Below are 14,225 nucleotides of genomic sequence, written 5' to 3' on the forward strand. Positions count from 1 at the left end.
CCTCACTAGTACGGTGGCGAGGCTTCTTCCGGTGATCTGTCTCACCTTTGAAATGCTTGCCTTTCTTTCTTACGGGATGCCTGCTCGAAAGAAATCGACGATGTCCCAGGTAAACAATCTTCTTACAATTATCCAAATATATACTGTCGTATCATCCAAAGAGTGCGTGCATGCGCGGTATCCCTTGTTTGCCTGTCGTGAAAGGTTACTGAGAGGAGGCCAATCATTGATGGTCACAAACATCAACACATGTAGGTCAAATTCCTCACGTGTGTGCTCATCCCACGCACATACACCATTTTCATTCCACAACTGTAAGAGTTCTTCAACTAATGGCCTTAGGTACACATCAATGTTGTTGCCGGGTTGCTTAGGACCTTGGATGAGCACTGACATCATAATGTACTTCCGCTTCATGCACAACCAAGGAGGAAGGTTATACATACATAGAGTCACATGCCTGGTGCTATGGTTGCTGCTCTGCTCCCCAAAAGGGTTAATGCCATCTGCGCTTAGATCAAACCATACGTTCCTTGCGTCAGCTGCAAAGTCCCGCCACTTTCTCTTGATTTTTCTCCACTACGACCTGTCAACGAGTACTCTCAACTTCCCGTATTTCTTATGGTCTTCTCCGTGCCATCGCATCAATTCGACATGCTCTTTGTTTTGGAACAAACATTTCAACCGTGGTGTTATAGGAGCATACCACATCACCTTGGCAGGAATCTTCTTCCTGGGGCGCTCGCCCTCAACATCACCAGGGTCATTGCGGCTGATCTTATAGCGCATTGCACCGCATACAGGGCATGCATTCAAATCCTCGTACCCACCGCGGTATAGGATGCGGTCATTAGGGCATGCATGTATCTTCTGCACCTCTAATCCTAGAGGGAAGACAACCTTCTTTGGTTCGTACGTACTATTGGGCAATTCGTTGTCCTTTGGAAGCATCTTCTTTAACATTATCAACAACTTTTCTAATCCCTTGTCAGATACACCATTCTTTGCCTTCCATTGCAACAATTCCAGTGTGGTGCCCAGATTTTTCTTGTCAGCTTCACAATTTGGGTACAACAATTTCTTGTGATCCTCTAACATGCGCTGCAACTTCAGCCTCACCTTTTCACTTGCTCAGTTTCTCTCTGCATCGGCAATGGCCCGACCAAGATCATCAGCGGGCTCATCTGATGTCTCTTCTTCAGCTTCTTCCCGCATTGCCGGCTCAGCTTTTTCCCCCATTGTTGTACCATCCTATTCATGGAACCCATGGCCAGGATAACTGTCGTCGTCCTCTTCTTCTTTATTGTCTTCCATCATAACCCCTCTTTCTCCGTGCTTGGTCCAAACATTATAGTGGGGCATGAAACCACACTCAAACAGGTGGATGTGAATGATTCTTGACCTAGAGTAATTCTGATCATTCTTACAGACAACACATGGAAAACACATAAAGCCATCCGCGCGCTTGTTTGCCTCAGCCGCAATCAGAAAAGTATTCACGCCTTTAATGATCCGGTGAGAGCGTCAGTCATCGTACGTCCATTGCCGGCTCATCTTCATTACACAACACCAAAAAGACCAAATTAATACAAGTTCATACATAAAGTTCATACACACCTATTCTCACAACATACAAACTCTCTAGCTAAAGCATTTAAATGCAACAATAAATGCGATCAAGATCGCAACTAAGGTAACAATTGATCCAACAACATAATGATACCAAGCCTCACTATCAATGGCATATTTTCTAATCTTTCTAATCTTCAAGCGCATTTTCTCCATCTTGATCTTGTGATCATCGACGACATCGGCAACATACTCCAGTTTCATCTTCTCTTCTTCAATTCTTTTCAAATTTTCTTTCAAATACTCGTTTTCTTTTTCAACTAAATTTAACCTCTCGACAAGAGGGTCGGTTGGAATTTCCGGTTCACATACCTCCTAGATAAAATATCTATGTCAACTTGATGGGCATAATTTGTCATAAACACGAAATAGAACAAATAGTTATACAAGAGAATATACCACATCCGAATCATAAACCAGATGAGGGCCGACGGGGACGGATATCAAAACCATGCCACTATGTATAACAAACAACGTATGAGTAAGAAAATTATACAAGTAACTATATATCTGAATCACACAAACATGATTTTTTTAAATAAAAATGATAAGAACATGAGGCTCACCAAGGTGGTGCCGACGACGGGACAGTCTGGGCGATCGACGGTGGTTAGGACGGGGACGGGAAAGCACTAACTAAACCATACCTACATATGCAAACTAAGAGTTAATTTAAGCTCAAATTGCATATAAATCAAATAAACTACCACATATAATTACTCCCAAAGTAGAATCCACAAATCACTATACTTATAGATCATTGCAAGAGCTAATCTAGCAATGAGAGATAAAAGGACAAAGTTGCTAACCTTTGTGATCACTTGGATGGATGGGGTGCCTTCAAATCTTGACAAATTTTGGGCAAAATGAAGGATGAGCTCGAGCTTTGGGGAAGAACAGAGAGGAGAGGAAAGGGGAAGAAGAGAGAGCTCGAACGCGGGCTGGACGAAGGGCTTATATAGGGAAACCTTTAGTCCCGCTTCATGACACAAACCTGGTCTAAATGTGATCTTCTAGTACCGGTTCGTGCCACGAACCGGGACTAAAGGTGCTAGTGCGGCCCCAGCCTGACACCAGCTCGCCACCATCCCTTTAGTCCCGGTTCGTGCCACGAACCGGTACTAGAGGTTCACCACTCCCATGCTCCCTGTTGGAACTGGGAATCATCTGGTTTCTGTCAACCGTGTTGTCGGCCAGGTCGAGCTGAGGTGTGCTCCCTAACTGATCAGTTCGAGGTCCATCTGAAAGGGCAAATGTCACGGAGTATATATGTTAGCGGATATCGAAAGCAAGAAGACATGTGTAATTAACCACTGAAGGGGTGCATGCAGAGTAGAGAAGTAGCCGAGCCATTCTCTTCGGCCTTGGAGTTCTCGGACGCACCAACGAGCGTGACAGTTCGGTGCAGAGAATAGCTTTCTCCGCTTCCAGGTTCACGAATCTCATGATCATCCTTCGTGTCGGAACTGGCAATCTTCTTGTGAAGTTCACGAGGCACATGCTCCTGCTTCTTGTTGGAACTGGCAATCTTCTTGTGAGGTTCATGAGGCACATGCTCCTGCTTCTTGTTGGAACTGGTAATCTTCTTGTGAGGTTCACCACGCCCATGCTCCCTGTTGGAACTGGGAATCATCTGGTTTCTGTCAACCGTGTTGTCGGCCAGGTCGAGCTGAGGTGTGCTCCCTAACTGATCAGTTCGAGGTCCATCTGAAAGGGCAAATGTCACGGAGTATATATGTTAGCGGATATCGAAAGCAAGAAGACATGTGTAATTAACCAGTGAAGGGGTGCATGCAGAGTAGAGAAGTAGCCGAGCCATTCTCTTCGGCCTTGGAGTCCTCGGACGCACCAGCGAGCGTGACAGTTCGGTGCAGAGAATAGCTTTCTCCGCTTCCAGGTTCACGAATCTCATGATCGTCCTTCGTGTCGGAACTGTCAATCTTCTTGTGAAGTTCACGAGGCACATGCTCCTGCTTCTTGTTGGAACTGGCAATCTTCTTGTGAGGTTCATGAGGCACATGCTCCTGCTTCTTGTTGGAACTGGTAATCTTCTTGTGAGGTTCACCACGCCCTTGCTCCCTGTTGGAACTGGGAATCATCTGGTTTCTGTCAACCGTGTTGTCGGCCAGGTCGAGCTGAGGTGTGCTCCGTGACCCATCAGTTCGAGGTCCATCTGAAAGGGCAAATGTCACGGAGTATATATGTTAGCGGATATCGAAAGCAAGAAGACATGTGTAATTAACCACTGAAGGGGTGCATGCAGAGTAGAGAAGTAGCCGAGCCATTCTCTTCGGCCTTGGAGTTCTCGGACGCACCAACGAGCGTGACAGTTCGGTGCAGAGAATAGCTTTCTCCGCTTCCAGGTTCACGAATCTCATGATCATCCTTCGTGTCGGAACTGGCAATCTTCTTGTGAAGTTCACGAGGCACATGCTCCTGCTTCTTGTTGGAACTGGCAATTTTCTTGTGAGGTTCATGAGGCACATGCTCCTGCTTCTTGTTGGAACTGGTAATCTTCTTGTGAGGTTCACCACTCCCATGCTCCCTGTTGGAACTGGGAATCATCTGGTTTCTGTCAACCGTGTTGTCGGCCAGGTCGAGCTGAGGTGTGCTCCCTAACTGATCAGTTCGAGGTCCATCTGAAAGGGCAAATGTCACGGAGTATATATGTTAGCGGATATCGAAAGCAAGAAGACATGTGTAATTAACCACTGAAGGGGTGCATGCAGAGTAGAGAAGTAGCCGAGCCATTCTCTTCGGCCTTGGAGTCCTCGGACGCACCAGCGAGCGTGACAGTTCGGTGCAGAGAATAGCTTTCTCCGCTTCCAGGTTCACGAATCTCATGATCGTCCTTCGTGTCGGAACTGGCAATCTTCTTGTGAAATTCACGAGGCACATGCTCCTGCTTCTTGTTGGAACTGGCAATCTTCTTGTGAGGTTCATGAGGCACATGCTCGTGCTTCTTGTTGGAATTGGTAATCTTCATGTAAGGTTCACCACGCCCATGCTCCCTATTGGAACTGGGAATCATCTTGTTTCTGTCAACCGTGTTGTCGGCCAGGTCGAGCTGAGGTGTGTTCCCTGACCCATCAGTTCGAGGTCCATCTGAAAGGGCAAATGTCACGGAGTATATATGTTAGCGGATATCGAAAGCAAGAAGACATGTGTAATTAACCACTGAAGGGGTGCATGCAGAGTAGAGAAGTAGCCGAGCGAACCTGGAGCTGGTGGAGACTGCTCGATGGCCGGAGTGTCTCCGGCTACTTGAGCAGCTGGAGGGCTCAACAGATTCTCGTGCGGCATGACTAGCTGGGAGCACTGGTTAGCTATGCAACGGATAGCTTAGTACTTGAGCAGTACTTGAGCAGTAGGTGGTTCTGTCACTGATGACTGCCCCCAAATAAGCCGCCTGCATGGGTACTTATACATGCAGGTTAATCTCACCAAGGCACTCAGCTGAGGTACCTATCTCATTCCTACCCAGTGAACTACCACACGCGTTGGACTAGTCAAAAGGATGAATAAATAGTGAATAATTAAAGTGGGAACGCGGCTCATACCACCATGTGCCAAGACGAAGACCAAGACCAAGACGAAGAGGGAGACTATGCTACTTCAGATCATACCCGTGCGTCAAAGAATAGAGAGACTAGGCTGCAGTTCAGACAAAAATTGTGGCGCTAGCACAGTTTGGCTCATTGCAGATTTCATTTTCGGAGTTGCTAGCTACTCCCTCCGCTCCTAAATATAAGTCTTTTTAAAGATTTCATTAGGAGACTACATACCAAGCAAAATGAGTGAATATACATTTTAAAATATGTCTATATACATCTTTAAAAAGACTTATATTTAGGAATGGAGGAAGTAGTAGCTATTGCTTCCATAAGATTTCTTTGAAGTCTCAGTCGTCCGAGTCGAGTTTACTCCATCTACCAGATTCGTACTTTGAATTCTGTTTTGCCAGGGATAATACATTCCCATATGCATGTAGATACCATCTAGTTTGGCTGGAGAGGACACCAACCAAACCATAATATATATTTGTTCTAATTAACTTGCATCCCCACCTTTGAAACTTTGCTCTCTCTCCTGTGAGGAAGCTTCTCGCATCATTAATCAACCAGTTCATTTTGTTTTGCTTTCAGTACGAGTAGTCAGTCAATTATATGGCTACTCTAACCCTAAGTTAGGTGTAGTCACTTGGTTGTGTTTGTGCCAGCGTCATTAGTGTCATCATAAATTCTTTTATGGTGTTGTGTACCAGAACATATTGCACATATTGACTTGTGTAGCTACAAGCTAGTAGGTCATCCTTCCTCGCCACTTTCCAATCAAAGATGCCAACCTTCTATTTAAACTTTTAAAGTGGGTGAGCTACTGTTACACCACACTTCAAACATCCTCTGGCAAAGCGAGAGTTTCCATTCATCCCGACTGATAGCAGAGTAATGGCAACTTTGTTGTTTCCAGGTCTCGTTTGGTCTCTCTGCCTTTTCCTGGGTTTCTCTTGCAGCCTACCATCACTAGGCATCTGCGATGAATCAGAGAGCGATAGAAAAGCCCTCCTCTGCTTCAAGTCCGAGCTCTCGGCACCCGTCGGAGTTCTACCTTCATGGAGCAACACATCCATGGAGTTCTGCAACTGGCACGGGATCACCTGCAGCGCAACATCCCCCCGGCGTGTCGTTGCGCTGGATCTTGAATCCCAAGGCATCTCAGGAACCATAGCACCTTGCATCGTCAACCTCACTTGGCTGGCAAGGCTGCAGCTGTCCAACAACAGCTTCGGTGGCGGTGTGCCGTCCGAGCTTGGCCTCCTGAGCCGACTCACCAACCTCAACCTCAGCATGAACAGTTTGGAAGGTAACATCCCACCTGAACTCTCTGCATGTTCCCAGCTCCAAATTCTGGGCTTGTGGAACAATTCCCTCCATGGAGAGATCCCACATAACCTTAGCCAATGCAAGCACCTTCAAGAGATTAACCTTGGCAACAACAAGCTCCAAGGGAACATCCCTCCTGCCTTTGGAGACCTTCTTGAGCTGCGCATACTAGTTCTTGCCAAAAACACGCTTACTGGCACCATACCGTTGTCTTTGGGCAGGAGTCGTCATCTTATGTATGTCGATCTCGGGACCAATGCTCTTGGAGGGGTCATCCCGGAGTCCTTGGCAAATAGTTCATCTCTTCAAGTACTTAGGCTCATGAGCAATAGTCTTACTGGAGAACTCCCACAGGCTCTCCTCAACAGTTTGTCACTTTGTGCCATTTGCCTCAAAAATAACAATTTTGTTGGCTCCATACCTTCTGTTACTGTCACCTCTTCCCCTCTTAAGCATCTCTATTTAGGGGAAAACAATCTTTCAGGAAGAATACCTTCCTCGCTAGGGAACCTTTCCTCCCTACTTCATCTTCATCTCACAAAGAATCATTTAGTTGGGAGCATCCCGGAGAGCTTAGGTTATATTCAAACATTAGAGGTATTGACCATGAGTATAAACAACTTATCTGGACCGGTTCCACCGTCTATCTTCAACATGTCATCCCTGAAAAGTCTTGCCACAGCGAGGAACTCACTTGTCGGAAGATTACCCTTCGACATTGGCTACACGCTCCCCAATATCCAGAACCTAATACTCTCAGAGAACAATTTTGATGGACCAATCCCAGCCTCTCTTCTCAAAGCTTACCGCGTACGCTGGCTTTTTCTTGATAGTAACAGATTTATTGGATCCATACCATTCTTCGGTTCATTGCCAAATTTAGTGCTTCTCGATTTGTCATCCAACAAGCTAGAAGCAGATGATTGGGGAATTGTCTCTTCACTATCTAACTGCTCCAGATTGTACATGCTGGCCTTGGATGGAAACAATCTTAATGGGAAATTGCCAAGTTCTATTGGAAATCTTTCAAATAGTCTTGACTCGTTGTGGCTGAATAGCAATCAAATTTCTGGACCTATACCACCGGAGATTGGCAACCTTAAGGGCCTCAGTAAATTGTACATGGAATACAATTTTTTCACTGGTAATATACCACCAACAATTGGGAAATTGTACAAATTGGTCAAGCTATCCTTTGCGCATAACAGGCTTTCAGGTCAGATTCCAGATACTGTTGGCAATCTTGTCCAGCTGAATATGGTGGAATTGGATCATAATAACTTAAGTGGAAGAATACCTGCAAGTATAGCACGATGCAGTCAACTCACAATACTCAACCTTGCTCACAATTCACTAGATGGGCGTATACCAAGTAAAATCTTGACAATCTCTACGCTTTCTATAGAGCTGGACTTGTCAAGCAACTACTTGTCTGGAGAAATGCCAGATGAAGTTGGAAGTCTCCTTCATCTGAAGAAAATCAACATGTCAAATAACAGGTTGACTGGCAACATCCCATCAACTCTTGGTCAGTGTGTTGATCTGGAGTATCTTGGGATGCAAAACAACTTGTTTGCAGGAAGGATTCCACAAACATTTGCCAACTTAGTCAGTATAAAACACATGGATATTTCTGGGAACAACCTGTCTGGAAAAGTACCAGAGTTCCTCAAATCCTTGAAATCACTGCAGGACCTGAATTTATCCTTCAACCATTTTGATGGAGCAGTTCCGACAGGCGGTGTTTTTGACATCATTGGTGCGGTTTCAATCGAAGGTAATGATCATCTGTGTACAATTGTCCCAACGAGAGGTATGTCTCTTTGTATGGAACTGGCTAACAGCAAAGGAAAGAAGAAGTTACTGATTCTAGTCTTAGCGATTCTATTGCCAATCATTGTTGCCACTTCAATCCTTTTCTCTTGTATTGCAATAATTTACAAGAGGAAACGGGTGCAAGAAAATCCCCATTTGCAACATGACAATGAGCAGATAAAGAAGCTACAGAAGATATCTTTTGAGAAGATATCATATGAAGACTTGGTAAGGGCAACTGATAGGTTTTCTTCTGCAAACTTAATTGGTTCTGGATCATTTGGAAGGGTTTATAAGGGAAGTCTGCAGTTTCATGCAGATCAAGTTGCCATCAAGATTTTTGACCTTGACATTAACGGGGCAGGTAGGAGCTTCATAGCAGAGTGTGAAGCCCTAAGAAATGTTCGCCATCGGAATCTTGTAAAAATCATTACCTCATGCTCTTCTGTGGATCATACTGGGGCAGATTTCAAGGCCCTAGTGTTCCCATACATGCCAAATGGGAACCTAGAAATGTGGCTACATCTAAAAGATCCCGAAGATGGTGAAAAGAATGTTCTGAGTTTAAGCCAAAGGACTAACATAGCCTTGGATGTGGCAGTTGCTTTGGATTACCTTCACAATCAGTGTGCACCTCCAGTTATACATTGTGACTTGAAGCCAAGCAATATACTTCTGGGTCTTGACATGGCCGCGTACGTCATCGACTTCGGCCTAGCAAGATTCCTGTTCAGCACAGAAAATGCACGTCAAGATAGTTCAGCAAGTTTGAGCCGCTTAAAAGGATCCATAGGATACATCCCACCAGGTGAGAAAAGCTAATTTGCAAGATATTGATTCTGTTTGTTCCTTACGGAGTTGTGCAGATAATGATAATTCTCTAATTTTACTAGTATGTTTTTTACTTGTAAATGCAGAGTATGGAATGAGCGAAGAGATATCAACCAAGGGTGATGTCTATAGCTTCGGAGTGCTTCTGTTACAACTGATTACAGGGTGTAGTCCAACTGATGACAGACTTAACGATGGTATGAGACTTCATGAATTTGTTGATAGAGCATTTACAAAGAATATTCATGAGGTTGTTGACCCCACAATGCTACAAGATAACAGCAATGGAGCTGACATGATGGAGAATTGTGTGATTCCACTTTTAAGAATAGGCCTCTCTTGCTCCATGACATCACCCAAAGAGCGACCGGGTATAGGACAAGTTTGTACTGAGATACTTAGAATAAAGCATGTGGCCTCGGACACATGCATATCTGATGAAGCAAAGAATTGGCATGATGGTAAAGAAGAATAGTAATGTACTATCTTTTTCCCCCCTTTTCTGAATACAGTTTGAGTCATTTCAGAGGTAGTTAATACATCCATGTAAAATGGCGTTGTCCATTTGTATATGCTGGTGTATGTTTTTATCTATACAAAGCAGGGATGTGTTCTTCTGGTTTAGAGCAAAGATATCTACTCTAAAATGGCGCAGTGGGGAGTGAAGAGCATAAATGGCACATGAATACCGTGTACGAACAAGCAATATTTACTCAACTAAGCGACTCCACAAAAGTTAAAAAATAAATCAGTGTTCCAAACCTGATTGTACAATGAATTTCTGAAACAAGGACTTCAATTCAGCAGACAGATCTCCCATCCCCATCTCGTGCAAATCTTTGGTAACTCTGATATAAGCAGAATGGTCAGGTGTGAGGCCCTTCCCCTTCGCCTCGATGATCCTCCCGGACTTGCATAACAGCATGGTGAGCAGGCTGGGGCGCGTGTCCTGGTGCACATAGTCCTGACATACTCGCAAGCATCTTCGATTTTCCCCGGCGTAGCATAGACATACCCATGACGTGTCGATTGTAATCTTCCGCGCCAGCTTTCCAGGAACATCTGATTGAAAATCTGTCTTGCCGAATTCATCTTCGGATCTCGTACAACAGTGATTTCTTGGTGCCATCAGGTTCAGGCTTCAAACCTCCCCATGGCCTCAACAAGGTCACACGCTTCGGTGGCTCTGCCGTTCTTGAACAGGAACCCAAGGAGGTAGTTCCAGGAGTTGGCATTGGGGTAGCAGCTCCCCTTCCCCATTTCGTCGAACACCTGGCGGACACCCTGGAAGTCGCCGGCCTGCCACCTTGCCTCCAACATGACGTTATAGTAGCTCGCCCTCCTCGATCACAGACACGGCCGCGTCGAACCCGCCGATCGAAGCCAGCGCCTTGAGTAGTGAGGGGCACGGGCCGCCGGCACCGTGCAATGTCCTCAGAGTCGCCCTCACCGTGCCATCCACGCTTGACATCGCCGCGGTCAAAATGAATGCGAACACTTGGTCGGTAAGGGAGAGCCGCCATGCTGACACTGCTCCAGCGCGTGGGCCATGGCGGGGTGGTCAGTCAGCCTGCCGGCGTTCTGGACGAGCAGGTTGTGGGCGCGGGCGCTCGGGGATGCCCTTGTGTTCAGGGGCCGAGCTGGAGCAAATGTTACCCGATGCACCACTTTAACAAGGTTTAAAAAAATTAATCAACAAAAGTATTAAATAAAGATGTACTCCGTATTTCATAACTTCTAGCACACATTATTGGTTATAACATAAGACGGTTTCGAGCATGCTTATTATAATAATAAAACAAGGATCAAAATTACTTGAAAAAGATCGAGTTGCAGTTCCAAATTCTGAAATACATCATCAGACAACAAGTTCAATAACCTACAAGACACAAATAGAATTGAACTACTAGTCTACTAGTAGAATATAATAAAATGCCCAAATGAAAGTACTTAAATGGCTAAAATTTGAAAGTTACCTTTAGTATGTTATGTTCCTTCGAGCCATGAAATACTCAACCACTTGAGCATTGGTGACCTTTTTTATTTCTTCTTTCTCCACATAACAAATAACATCATCACTCAAATTATCATCATTGAGGCGATTACGCAAGCAAGTTTTGACCAGTTTCATAGCTGAAAAGCATCTCTCAGCTGTAGCGGTGGCAACACGCAAGACAATTACTAGTTTCAACAAGCGATAAAACAATGGATACATAATGTGCCTCCTGGTCTGCACCATTTTTTTTGAAAGCTCGGTGATTGTTGCTATACAAGTGCCCGACCAGTTTCGAGGAGGCGAAGAAAATCGTGTGTCCTCTGGATTTACCGCACGTGAAATACCATGTGTGCATGAACAATTGCTTCATTTATCGGTACGGACACGCGGAGTCTACCATATGTCCGGTGTGCGGGGTCAGTCAATACAAGAAGAGGAAGAAAGCTCCTCGAAAAGTGGTGTGGTACTTTCAGATCACTCCTCGTCTGCAGCGGTATTTCGCGTACCCTAAGGTAGCAAAGCTCCTGCGTTGGCACGCGGATAGGGAGGAGAAAAAGCGAGAAGATGACAGAAATGATCCGGAGATAAATAAAAAAGACAAGCACTACAGGAATCAACTATTTTGCCTACTAAAAAATTATTTGCCGTCAGCTAATCATTGGGGCACACGGCAAAGGTTATTTTGCCATCATTGACCTAACGACAAAGAATAGCTGACAGCAAAGAAATATTTTGCCGTCTGTACGAAAATCAGATGACGGCAAAGATATTTTGCCGTCTGTAAAATACACTAATGACGGCAAAAAAAACTGTTTGCCGTTTGTTTTTCATTTGAGAGACGGCAAACAATGGACACGTGTGCAGTGGAACGGGAGGTAACGGTGCCATGGCTTTGCGGTCTGCCCTTAGTCCAAATGACGGCAAAGTAATAGGAAAATAAATAAAAGGAAAATCCTCACCCAACCACATCGAAGCCTCTCTCCCCCTCATCCATATCTCCTCTCTGCGCTCCCATGACCTAGGGTTAGGCGCCGCCGCCGCCGATGACGACCTTATCTCCGAGCTCCGGCGGCCATAGCCGGCACGCAGGATACTGCCGAGCTCCAGATCCGTCCCTCCCCGCCTCCAGCACTTGCACCCAACCCATCCCTCGTGGCTAGGGTTTGGGAAAGGCCTCGTCTCCGCCATCGGCGTGCTTCCGACGAGCTCCGGCGGCCATGGCCGGCGCGAAGGACGTTGTCGAGGTCTTCCCCAACCCCACCGCCAGCGGCCCGCACACCCTCTCCCTTCTCCGCCGTAACCGCTGGATCCCGAAACCCTAGCGAAGGTGTGCCACGACATGGAGGACCGCCACCCACCCGCTGCCTCGGGCGTTCACGCCCGACCCACCGACGGCGTCCAGGCGCGGATCCGCCTCCTCGCCGCCTTCTCCAGCCGCGGCGCCGGCCGTCGATGGTTTCTTCTTCAAGCATTAAGTCAGTCAAGACCACCACGGCTCCTCCTCCGACCCCGGGGAGGCTCCTTCTTCACGTTGGGGAGGCTCCTCCTCCGACCCTGCTCCTGCTGTTTGCTGCTAGTGCGGACCGACCGACGCCATGGAGGTGAGCTGAGGTTGATTTCTCGTCTCTGTTTGCTTGTTAAGAAATATCTTTTGTTGAGCATCTGATTCGTATAGAAAATTTAGGTTGGACATTGGTATGGATCGATTTTGCTTAGGTTAGACTTCTTTTAGCTGTTGTTCTTTTCCAACTGTATGTGTATGTGCTGAATATATTGTACATGCACAATTACACGATGAAATATATGCATGTTTCTTTCAGGCATATTTTCTCAAAGCAAATATTATGAGTTATCTGTAGGTATGGTCAAAACAAGGTTACTCATGCTGCGCAAAAAAGAAAGGGATGCTTCATTTCTAAGTTTGAGAACCGTATTGTGTGTTAGTTTGTCAATCGTGTTCTTAGAGCTGCCGTTTTTAATTAGACCAAACCATGTTCAACTAAGATTCCCTCTTATTTCTAAATTCACACTCCCATCATATTCTCACTGGAATTCCCTTGAACCACCAAACAAAGGAATGGGGCTACAAGTCTATTTCTCACATCTCGACCTCTCAGCCAACTCCCACTACTAATTCCCATTCCCCTTCCCTAATACTACCAAACGAGTTGTGTGTTGTGTGGTGTGGTGTGGTGTCCCAGCTCACTCGACAAGAGATTTGGAGAGAAGAGCACCACCGAGGCGAGGTAGACGAAAGAGTGACTCGGACTTGTATTGGAGACGAAATTCAGAGTTTGACCTTCAAAGGAGATTCAGACTTCTCTTTACATTACATTATAATAACTGACCATGTACTGCTAGTTGTGGTTGTCAATAAAAAATAATTGGTTTATGATTCATAATGTCCAGATATTAGCTTTTCTTTTTGAGAAATCGGTTTGCAACACATGCCCACGTATTCATTTTGGTTTCAAAGAAAAAAAGTGGCTTGTGAATTGTAATGCTTACGCATTAATTTTCATTGTCACATGCACGGTTTCAGTTTACTTGTGAGGTCGTCCACGGCGACATTCCCTATTGTGAGCTTGCTTTTTTTCATGCAAACCTTGTTCTGTTGTATCCTAGTTCGTATGTTTATCTAAAATTATATGTGTTCTTGTATGTATGTATGATGCATGTGTGCTTTGATTTGGAGCAGCAGTAGGACGAGGACGTCGACGGTGACTGCAACCAGGAGGGATGAGACCACGCACAAGGATGCCGGCGCCAGCCATCGGGACGACGACGACTCATCCTGCACCACCTTGTGTTGAGTCACCCTAAGGATGCGAGCCAGTGGCAAGCGTTGAACTTCGAATACCCAGAATTTGGGGACGATCCAAGGAACATCGTGCTGGGCGCGAGCACCGATGGAGTCAATCCGTTTGGCAGCTAGAAAAGCACACATAGCACCTGGCCTGTGTTTGTTTGGATGTACAACCTTCCCCCTGGTTGTGCATGAAGAGGAAGTACATTCACATGAGTATGCTAATTGAAGGGCCGAAACAACCAGGGAATGACATCAATCTGTA

At 45.7% G+C, this 14,225-nt stretch overlaps 2 protein-coding genes across 2 annotated transcripts; one reads left to right on the top strand and one right to left on the bottom strand.

Annotated features, from left to right (window-relative positions):
• Positions 1-1,585: 1,585 nt before the first annotated feature.
• On the bottom strand, positions 1,586-5,020 carry LOC123447413 (semenogelin-1-like). Its single transcript, XM_045124008.1, has 9 exons — positions 4,848-5,020; positions 4,411-4,734; positions 3,945-4,268; positions 3,479-3,802; positions 3,013-3,336; positions 2,439-2,870; positions 2,196-2,276; positions 2,029-2,086; positions 1,586-1,944 (listed from the first exon to the last, which is right to left on the bottom strand). Exons 1-6 carry the CDS (start codon positions 4,930-4,932, stop codon positions 2,722-2,724), a joined length of 1,530 nt encoding a protein of 509 aa, XP_044979943.1. The 5' UTR covers positions 4,933-5,020; the 3' UTR covers positions 1,586-1,944; positions 2,029-2,086; positions 2,196-2,276; positions 2,439-2,721.
• A 446-nt stretch (positions 5,021-5,466) lies between these two features.
• On the top strand, positions 5,467-9,801 carry LOC123447414 (LRR receptor-like serine/threonine-protein kinase EFR). The gene is made up of 2 exons (XM_045124009.1): positions 5,467-9,135; positions 9,245-9,801. The coding sequence occupies exons 1-2, from the start codon at positions 6,078-6,080 to the stop codon at positions 9,631-9,633; spliced, it is 3,447 nt and encodes a 1,148-aa protein (XP_044979944.1). The 5' UTR covers positions 5,467-6,077; the 3' UTR covers positions 9,634-9,801.
• The last annotated feature ends 4,424 nt before the right edge of the window (positions 9,802-14,225 follow it).

Source organism: Hordeum vulgare, chromosome 4H (assembly GCF_904849725.1).
Source record: "Hordeum vulgare subsp. vulgare chromosome 4H, MorexV3_pseudomolecules_assembly, whole genome shotgun sequence".
Classification (NCBI taxonomy): Eukaryota; Viridiplantae; Streptophyta; class Magnoliopsida; order Poales; family Poaceae; genus Hordeum; species Hordeum vulgare.

What these genes read in the sequence shown, in the direction of transcription:
- LOC123447414 (XM_045124009.1), top strand. Translation starts at nt 6,078, where the DNA reads ATGGCAACTTTGTTGTTTCCAGGTCTCGTTTGGTCTCTCTGCCTTTTC. An exon ending in CATAGGATACATCCCACCAG is followed by an intron (nt 9,136 to 9,244) that starts GTGAGAAAAGCT and finishes TTGTAAATGCAG; the next exon opens with AGTATGGAATGAGCGAAGAG.
- LOC123447413 (XM_045124008.1), bottom strand. Translation starts at nt 4,932, where the DNA reads ATGCCGCACGAGAATCTGTTGAGCCCTCCAGCTGCTCAAGTAGCCGGA. An exon ending in CCGAACTGTCACGCTCGCTG is followed by an intron (nt 3,337 to 3,478) that starts GTGCGTCCGAGG and finishes TTGCCCTTTCAG; the next exon opens with ATGGACCTCGAACTGATCAG. An exon ending in CCGAACTGTCACGCTCGTTG is followed by an intron (nt 2,871 to 3,012) that starts GTGCGTCCGAGA and finishes TTGCCCTTTCAG; the next exon opens with ATGGACCTCGAACTGATCAG.